This window comes from Vombatus ursinus, unplaced genomic scaffold (genome assembly GCF_900497805.2).
Source record: "Vombatus ursinus unplaced genomic scaffold, bare-nosed wombat genome assembly UNPS02014778.1, whole genome shotgun sequence".
NCBI classification, from domain to species: domain Eukaryota; kingdom Metazoa; phylum Chordata; class Mammalia; order Diprotodontia; family Vombatidae; genus Vombatus; species Vombatus ursinus.
Window position 1 is genome coordinate 59,172,995 of NW_020954556.1, and position 10,129 is coordinate 59,183,123.

Here is a 10,129-nt window from a genome sequence, read left to right on the forward strand (position 1 = left end):
TGGTGGCAGGATCCCATAGTATTGTAAGGTTAAAAAGGTCACTGTCATTTCTGGTTACTGTGAGGTGCTCTGATCCAAATGCTCACGCCAGTCAATCCAAACTCATTACCTTGTGGCACATCTTGCAGATTCCGGTACCAGGAAATGGGTATTCCAGACTCAGTGATACCTTTCATGTACACTGGTGATTCAGCGTCACGCTCTAGGGCAATTGTCTTATCAGTCAGTGTCAGGGCTTGGATTTCACTTAATTTTTGGCTTACTTCCACCAAATGTACAGAAATGTCACAGTTTTTTAGCACAGACCCAAGCTGACTGAAGACCTAAATATATAGGAAGAAATATATTAGCAAAATTCAGTGTACTTTGCCACTAAGTGGATTTTTAAGTTTCAATTCTACTTATCTCAGTAAGTTGTTTAAGTCAGAGGAAATAGCATTTATATTTGGGTTTAGAGAAAGTATGCTTTAAGAGCTCACTTTCCAGGATACCACTGGAAGCATTATTTATTAGAAATGTTAACTATGACTTCCAAAACAAGGGTATAAGCCATATCTTGCTTTCCAAGAAAAAAGTTCTTTCATTTATTTTGTTCGCTTTAAGTCCTTTATCACAGACAAAACAATGATAATGCTGGAAAATCTAACATCACAGTTTATATTCAGTGAGCTTTTTTTTTTTTTTAACTGAATAATGAGGACTAGCAGAAAGAAACAAGTAAAGCTCATGGGTTCCAAAGTAGCATGCACGCAAAAAAGTTTACAAGATTTTCTTTTAAATCACAAAATATGCAGACTGAAAATCAATGTTTTTTGAACATTATGAGCAAATGATCATGCCGCTTGAGCAAAATACTTGGAAGGTGGGGCACTGCTTGGTGCCACTTCTCTGGTGGTCTTCAGGAGCCCCGCCCACTCTACCGGAAGATGAAGGGATGAGCCAAACACTGCTCTTCTCAGCCCTTCTCTACTTGATCCCTGTTTGGAGCCTGGGGCCCCAGCTGCCTTCTCCCATCTCCGGTCATCGATATTAACTCCCCCCGCAAAGAGAAGAGGTGAGCCCCAGGCCCCCAATCCTGAACATCTGGGACCTCAGATACCTTTATCAGCCAAGTGATCCAAGAATACCCAGGCCCAGGAGCCTGAGCCAGAGAAGGAGAGGCCAAGGCACCTGAGTTCCCAGGCCTGCAGACCGTAGGATCTCCAAAAAGGCCTCATAAAAGTTTCCCATTTTCCTCAATCTTCTTCCTCCCTCCTCTATCTGTTCCAATAGGTGGAAAGGGGGGCCTGGGGCCAAATATTCCTTTTTTTCCCGTTGTGTTATGAGTGGTGGGATTTAAGAGAAGCTCCTCTCCATCATATATTTGTTACAGTGAATGAGAACTAGGCCTACAGCAGAGGCCACGGCTTTAAATCCCACCTATGCTAACTCTGTGAGCCTCAGCAAGTCTGCACCTTTTTGGGCCTTCATTTCCTCATATGTAAAGTGACAAGGTTCAAATTCAAATCTTTGATCCTATAATCTCCACAGATGCTTGAAAGTTTCAGCCACCTGAAATTCATCTGGGTTAGTGAAGTAGCCCTGACAGAGTGAACAAGGGAGTGGCAGAAGCTGAAAAATTTTCACTTCTGCAGCCTTTCAAAAAATCTGTGACATTATTGGGCGGGCACTTTCTCCATCAACCCAAGCAGGCTGAGTCACTCTGGCCAGCATAGTTATCTACCAATGACCAACTCTCTGGTGATGAGAACCTCCAAACTGACCTTGAGTGGTCTGTGGATCACAGACAGGCAGAAGTCTATCACAGGGCCCATATCTGAAGTCTTTCCAGTTTGGTAGGACTGGCCATAGCTTGCACTTTAGAAACCCAGGGTCACTTCCACACCACAATGAGGTATCAGAGGAGGATTTTAGGGAAACCATTCACATCTTAGTGCAAATTTGTAGGATCAGATCATTTTTTAAAGACGTTACTGAAATGAGCTGAAGGAGTAGGTATTTCAGATTGGGAGAAAGCATAAAAGCAAAATCCCTTGAAACAGGCCTGAGTGCTGCAAAGGGAGTTGGAACAATGGCAACTGAGGAAACATGGCAAATGAGGGAAATGAGGCAGAAAGGCAAGGAAAAGGAGATTCCTACTTCCCAATTTTGCCAAGGATTAGCTGTGCCTCCTCCCACCTTCCCAGAGGCCAAGAAGGTCTATCTTTTAACTTGTCAGAACTCTAGTTCAACTCCACCCTTCTCTTTACCTAGAGTCTGGCAGGGAAAGTGGGATGGATGATGATGCTTACAAAACTGAGATGACACCTTGAAAGGGTAGGCACAGGACTAGTTTTGAAGAGAAATGAAAGTGCAAATAAGAGTATATCATACTATGCAGAGCTCTGCATGGATGTAGCTTAGCAGAAAATTTCAGTTAGCACATAATAAATATTTTTATATATTTTTGTGCACATATTAGTAAAGCATAACATTGATAAATGTATAACTCATTTCAGTCTCTTGCAACCATTATAGATAGTAAGTTTTCACATATTAAATAACAGCTGGGAAGAATGAGACAATGTATTGAGAGATAAGAGCTATAGAAATTACATTTTCAAATTCAAATTGGGAGTTGGCAAGATTAAACTACATGAGACTTTAAGACATCCTAAAGTTACCTACCCTCAAAATATCACCAGTAAGAGTGCCCCTACCTGGGCCCAGTTCCACCAACTGGAAAGTTGAGCTTTTTCCAGTGGCCATCCATTCACTAATGCACCATATACCTAGTAACTGGGGGTAGAAAAAAATACATTTAAATAAACATAAAAATCTATATAACATGCCTTTCACTTATATAACAGTTGACAAATATACTTTGATGCAAAATGTTACAAAACCACTATTTCTCCTCCAGTAAACAATTTTTAAAGAAATTCATGAAAAGAAATATATGTGTGTGTGATCTACATACACAATACATAGTAATACAAACACATCCACACACAAGCTTTACTACTTGTTTTGAAAATCTGAATTTCTTCCAATGTGACTGATACATTAGGGAACAATGTGAACATAGCACGAATTTCACATTTGCTTATGCTTAATTTCTTCCAAGAGAAAGAGTGAGAATGCAGAAAAGTACACCACTTCATAATAATTCACAAGTTATAAACCTTCCAATGCTCTCTTCCACAAACTTCAGGGCAAGGTTATAGACTACATTTATTATATATCTTCTGGTGCAGAAGGATCTGTGGGCAGAAAAGGACTGGTCCGCAGTGACACACTTTCCGCCACAGCCTCTTGGCCTGCCCAGCTTTCTACTGACTTTGCCAGCCCGGGCTCTGTGTGAGTAAGGCAGATCAAGTAACTTCTCTAGATTGGGGACAGCCCAAGGTTGCTGACACTGCCACTATGTATTGTAGTATTCATGTATTTCTCAACTATTTAACATGTCAAAATTGTGTTATCATTTTTGTTAGGATTCTGCCTTTTTTCTTAATGTGTCACTGATGAAGTTTTTGAGTGTTGTGTCCTGCCCCTTCCCCATTTCCCCCCCAATCTCTGGTTTTTATTGCTCAATTTTGCATATCACAGTGCTTTTTGGGAACCCATATGTTACCTTATAGCAGAACTAACTGAACAAAAATTTCATTATAACAATGTTTACTTCAGATTGTAATGTGGTATAAGACAGATCCATCTTTTTTATCAAAGGGAGTTTATCTACTGAAGATCCAAAGAAGACCCTGTTATAATACAGTTTTAATTATAAAGTGCCTCCATGACACAGACCAGAGGATAGTATATATAAAGAAGCTATAATGTGTGTCTTTATACTCACAAGTAGAAACACATATACGTATAAACATACATTCACATTACTAGGTACAGCATAGCCTTAAAGCTTATACCAATTTTTATCTGGCCTTGGGGAGTCAGTTTCATTTTTTTACATTCACATTTCATACGGCAAACTTTGATATTAGATTCACTTTTACAGTAAGTATAAAATGTTTACCTCTCCAAAGATCTGACTTATTTCAGGTGAAGTAATAAAGTCTCCTCTTTCTCCTATCATATCTTGGTATACATAGTAGCCCTGAGGAAGAAAAAAATATATGTTAGAATAGTTCTTTGACTTGGAAAAATATTCTTCTAAACTATTCTGCTAACATATATACATAAACACTGCTTGCATGTTGTACAGAGAGAGAAAGAGAAACAACTAATCACAAAGAACTACCTCCACTAAATAATCAATGTAAAGAAGTAACATAAAGGTCTGTTTAAAAATCATAGCGCTCCTTTCTAGAAGTGATGGAAATCATCCTTAGTAAAACAACTACTTCCTTTGCCAGTGGGCATAATCTTCCATTTTCTCCATGTTTTGTTCATTATATGAGAGACTACCTTTTTTGAATAGTCACAAAACCTGTTTCTTTTATTCTTTGCTCTGCTGCTGGCCTAAAGTCAAGAATTTACTGCATCTTGCTGGGCTTAAGTTCCCTAGTCTACAAAAATAAAGATTGAAATGTCTTTCTCTGTTTCATATAAAAGTGAAAAATATAAATGCAATGAACATCTTTATCAATTAATTGTAAAACTTTAAAACAATAATTTTTTAAAATTTAAAATTTAAATTTAAGAGAAAGTATAACTTTAAAAAGAAACTATTAAGAAAAAACACTATAATGCTACCCAATATTTCATAACAAATCAAGTCCTGTTCCAATCAGGTACGATGTCCTTTTCATTCTTTGTTGGTGACTCATTCATTCCACAAATATGATTGAGTATCTACTACCTGCAGACAGAGCTGGCTTTTCCTTTTCATTCCCAATGTCACCACTCTCACCACCCTGGACTAGCTTCCTCACTGATCTCTCTGCCCAGCTTCTCCCCACTCTACCCATCCTCTACCACCATAGCCAGATTCAACTTCCTAAAACACTGTTTTTATTTTATTGCTCTGCTTAAAACTTAAATAACTCTCATTTTCTATTCCCAACTCCTTAACTTTGTATTCAAAGCTCTCCAATTTCAAGTCCCAATGGGGAGCCTCCATTGTGTCCAGGTTAATCTGCTCAGTGTCTCCTAAATATACTTTGGTCATCCCAGGCTCCTACACTGATGTCTACTGTTTTGCCCGGCTCTGAATGCCCTACTTTCTTCTCATTAATATCTAATATTTCTTATACATAGACCTGATCATAACAATCCTCTGCTCAAAAATCTTCAATGGCTCCTATTCAGAAACTGTCCTTTCTTGAATAAAGTTCAAAACGCTTCCTAACTTTTGAAGCTCGCCAAAACTTAGAGCCACCCTAACTTGCCAGGCTTGTCTCATATTACTCCCTTCGATGTACCCCAAATTCCACAACACCGCTCTACCTCATTCCCTCAACAAACCATATACTCTCTCGTCTCTGCCTTTCGTCCACATCAGTCCCTGTGCCTAGAATCTCCCCAACTCCCTCTCTGCCTCTTGATTTCCTATCCATCTTTTAATATCCAATTAAAATGCCTCCTCTTCAAAAAGAATTCCCTGATCCATGCCAGTCAATAATATTCTTCTCTTTTGGACCTCAAAGAATAGTTTACTTTGCAACTTGCTAATGTGCTTACTATGTCATGATGTTCATCACAGTGTGAATAATTTTCTACTGAATCATAAGCCACATGAACACAGGGACCACATCTAATCTAAATTTTGTATCTCCCCCAGTTCCTAGCACAGAGCTCCATATACAACGGATGTTTGAATGGATGAGTAGATCAAAGAATAAATGAAAATAATCCTTATCTGCCTTTCAAAGGAAGGCCTGACTCAGACTTCACTGCCTCTGTGAAGGGCTCCTCAGTGATGCCAACCTTCTCTAAACTCTCCATCTGAACTGTCTATACCACTCACCTGGCACTTATATGCTGCCTTCTTATTTTATTTTTTATTCTGTTTATTTTATCTCCACAATGAGACCATAAGCACTTTTTTTTTTGGCTTTTTTTTGTGAGGATTTTGGGGTTAAGTGACTTGCCCAGGGTCACACAGCTAGTTAAGTGTCAAGTGTCTGAGACCACAGTTGAACTCAAGTCCTTCTGACTCCAAGGCCAGAGCTCTATCTGCTACGCCACCGAGCTGCCCCGAGACCATAAGCACTTTAAGGCAAGTGTCCTAGATTCCACTGCATTTCTTCTAGCAGTGAGCACAGTGCTCTGCACATAGCAGGTGCTCAGAAACAGAATGACACCCCAGTGAAAAGGTATTTTAAACTGTTCTTAATTCAAGTTGTTGAATTAATACAAATGATCACCTCTTCTTTTAGATCCTTCCCATTGCAAGCAGTTATTTAATTAGCTCTTCCTTTACCCAAGGATATGACTGTCGTGCTCAATATAAACTTTAGTATACCACTGGGCAAAGAAGAAAAAAAGCTAGTAATGAGGAACTGCCTCCACACTGTGATTTGAGGGGCACTGAAAGCCCCAACTCTGCTCCCAAAATATTTCCTTCACTTGCCTACTGAAACAACATTCTCCAACCCTCAGATCTACAATGCCCACCATTAAATTCATACTCCTGAGTTACTCCAAAAGTTGAGGCTAATGTCTCCAGAAGTCTTTTCTATATGTCAAAATAGGAAGCTCTTATCTATCTCCCAGGTTCCAACTAATTTATGAGATTAATTAGTTGACATCTTGGAAGACAGAGAATGTGCCTAAGTTTTAGGACTGTGGCATAGAAGAGCAGCAGAGCTACATCCACTGTAATTTTGCCTAAGGCTAAACTAGTAGAGAGGGACAAAGAGACCTGGGTTACCTTGGCTGGGTTAGTCAAGACTTCCTTCATGTATTCAGCCACTGTAATGGGGCCAGTTGCCTTTATTTTGTATGTGAGGTGCCGCAGCATTGGGGTAACAGGATTGCTTTCTGCCGACTCCTTTCCTGAGCTGAAGTACTTCACTTTCCAAAGGAAAGGAATAACTAAACGTTAAGACAAAAAAAAAAAAAAAAAAAAAAAAAAAAAAAAAAAAAAAAAAAAAAACAAACAAACAGAACTAGTTAATACCATTCCTACATACTGAGCTTTTTCAGGTTTTTAAATTGCTTTGTGAAGGGATAACCAAAACAAAACACCCATCATCTAGGTTGCACTAATACAAGCATAGGTCTTGCTTGGATGCTTAATCATGGTGTGGAAGTGACCCTGAATTCCTTAAGGCTGTCAGTTCTGGAAGGTCCAACAAAGTGCAAAAGCCTTTGGTTAAATGATATTTATATAATATCAATTTATCATTTTGTGTACATTATATCACTTGAGCTTTACAACATCCTTATTAGGGAGGTTTTAAGAATAGACCTGGCATGTATTGTCAGCTTGGATACATTTAGAGAGCTTCATCATCACTAAGGGCTGGCCATTGACCTCTGGGGTTCTCTAGCTCATGCCTTCTACTAAGTCACGGAGGAGTGGCAATCTACATCAGTGGAGGGAAGCAGACACAGTGATGACTTCTAAAGCACTTAAGAAACAACCAGTGTACTGTTTCCATTATATTTAAGGGCTGTGTTCAGGGAATACTGAAACGGGGGTTGTCCAAAGGATAGAACCACAATAGTGAGAAGACAAGCGACCAAGTCATAGGAGTAACTTTTGAAGGCAGAGTGAATGTTTAGCCTGGAGAATAGAAGATTTGAGGGAGTTAGAGGAGAAGTGGGCTATGATCTTTCTTCAAGTCACTGCAGTGCTGTAATATGAAAGTCTCATTCAGTGTGGCCCCAGAGGGTAGAAGCAGGAGCAATATATGTAAGCTACAGAGAAGCAGATTTTAGCTTAACATAACTAGTCACAGTGTAATCTATCCAAAATAATTACCTAAGGTAGCTAGGTAGTACAGTAGATAGAGTGGCAGGCCTGGAGTCTGAAGACTTATCTTCCTTAGTTCAAATCTGGCCTCATATACTCACTAGCTTTGTGACCCTAGGCAAGTCACTTGGTAATGGCTAAGCTACTCCAGTATCTCTGCCAAGAAAACTCCAAATAGGGTCAAGAAAAGTCAGACATGATTGTAAAATAACTTAACAACAAAATAATTACCTAAAAATTGAATCTATCTAAAAATGGAATGATCTGTTTTAGACATCAAGTTAAGGATGATGCAGAGGAGACTTATGTGCAGGGGTGGAGTACCTGCAGTCTCAAGGCCACATGTGGCCTTCTAGGACGGAGTCCAAGTTTTACACAACAAATCCTCTTACGAAGGGGATTTGTTTTATTAAGTCCCTTGACAGGGTTGGGGAAAGGCAGAAAAATGCTGGATGTGGAGTCAGAGGGCTGGTTTTTGAATCATGACCTGAGGGAGACATTTTCCCTTTCTAGGCCCCTAAAATGAGGACATTGGTCTAGGTGGACTGTAACGTCCTTTTCAGCTGTAAATCTTTTTTATGATCTTTGACCTCTGAGGTCCCTTCCTCATTATTCAATGATAACATCTTTAGGGTAATAATTTTCCATTGCATTCACATTTCACAATTTGTTCTGCCATTACTGAGCTGATGAAGACCGCCTTTTTTCCACTTCTTTTCTTTAATTTAAAAATGCTGCTATAAATATGTTTGTACTTATCAGTTCTTTCCCTCTGTCCATGACCTCTCTGGGAGATATGCCCAGCTGAAGTACTGAGCAGTGAGACCTTCAGTGACCTTTGCATATACTTCTAAACAGCTCCTCAGATTGACTGGACCAATTCATCATTCCACAAAAAGTATATTAATGTGTATTAAAGCATTATTAATTCAGGACTGAAAAACGACTGAACAACAACATACTCTACAAAATACTATATTACACTAAGGTTTGCAAAGTACGTAACAAATATATAATACTATCTGATAAATTATACTATACTACTATACTACTCCTATGGTTTGTAAAGTGCCTCACAAATATGTACTACTACATGATAAAGTATACTATATGGTATGATATACCATACTATGCTATGGTTTGCAAAGTGACTTACAAATATACACAACTACATGATAAACTATACCATATTAATAGTATAACTACTATATTGTTAAATGAGATAATTATATCATGGATTTTTATATATTAGCATACTACATATTATGATAAGCTTATATGAGATAATTGTAAAACATTTAGTATGTAGGAAGACCTATATAAATGTTAGCTGTAATTTTCATTTAATAAGAGTGTACCACGTGCTAATCTCTGGGGATGCGAATAAGAAAAAGGCAGTCCCTGCCCTCAAGGAGCTTACAATCTAATGGGAAGCTGAAAGCGGGTATGATGAAAATGAGGACAGAGTTGAAACCAAGCAGAGCAGCTGGTGGCAAATGAAAAGAAGGCCAGCATTCTGATCCTTCTATAACGGAGACCAGGGGAGGAGATATGATCTCATTTTTATCCTCACGATAACCCAGCAAGTCGGTGCTATCCTTATGCCCATTTTACAAACGGGCAAACTGAGGCTGCCAGCAGCTGAGTGACTCTCCCAGGGTCTCTGGGATCCCAGGAGGGTCTCCCAAACCCCAGGCCCTGCGCGCTACCCGCTGCGCCGCCCCGCCCGTAATCATCACCGCTGGGAGGGTCAGGAGCCTCACCATTCTAAGGGTTTCTCTCCGGATCCCGCTCCGGTGCCTGGCCAGCCCAGTCGCGGAAGGGCGCGGAGGGGCGCAGACCGGCCCAGACCGGACCAGGGAGGCCGGGCACTGCCCAGGATCCCCCAGCCCGGCGTTCTCCTCCCCCTCCTCCACCTCCTTCCCTTCCTCAGAGTGCCAGGCCCCGCCCTGCGCAGGAGGGGGCGCCCTCCTCACAAGGACGCTTTGAAAGGAACAGATGAGAACGCGTAGATTACAAAAAATCGTTCTGTATTTTTTCCCCATCCATGTTCCCGGGCTGGGGGGCTCTGGGGCCGCCCAGGGTTCTTTCCAGGAGCCGTCCCTAGAAAGGGGCGGGGCCGAATCTTACCAGCGCGCTGGGCCGGAAGAAGCAGCCTCGCGCGGGCCTTCAAGAGGACGCTCATGCCGAACGCGGGGTCGCAGCACGCGCCTAGAACCCTCCGCCACCTCGAGTTGTAGCTGGAGCCGGAGCCGCCGGCGTAGCCCGGCA

The 10,129-nt window shown here is 40.6% G+C and overlaps 1 protein-coding gene across 2 annotated transcripts in view; it reads right to left on the bottom strand.

The window, feature by feature from the left end:
* NDUFAF7 (NADH:ubiquinone oxidoreductase complex assembly factor 7) overlaps positions 1–10,116 on the bottom strand; it is a 21,693-nt gene extending 11,577 nt beyond the window's left edge. Inside the window, exons 1-5 of one of the 2 annotated variants that reach the window (XM_027865570.1) lie at positions 9,989–10,116; positions 6,812–6,975; positions 4,013–4,093; positions 2,668–2,778; positions 110–323 (exon numbers count right to left, since the gene is read on the bottom strand). In XM_027865570.1, the coding sequence (XP_027721371.1) occupies positions 110–323; positions 2,668–2,778; positions 4,013–4,093; positions 6,812–6,975; positions 9,989–10,043 (625 nt within the window). In that variant the 5' untranslated portion in view covers positions 10,044–10,116. Of the gene's footprint in view, positions 1–109; positions 324–2,667; positions 2,779–4,012; positions 4,094–6,811; positions 6,976–9,621; positions 9,682–9,988 lie in introns of those variants that run through there. The other variant, XM_027865571.1, reaches the window with a different exon arrangement.
* Positions 10,117–10,129: the final 13 nt, after the last annotated feature.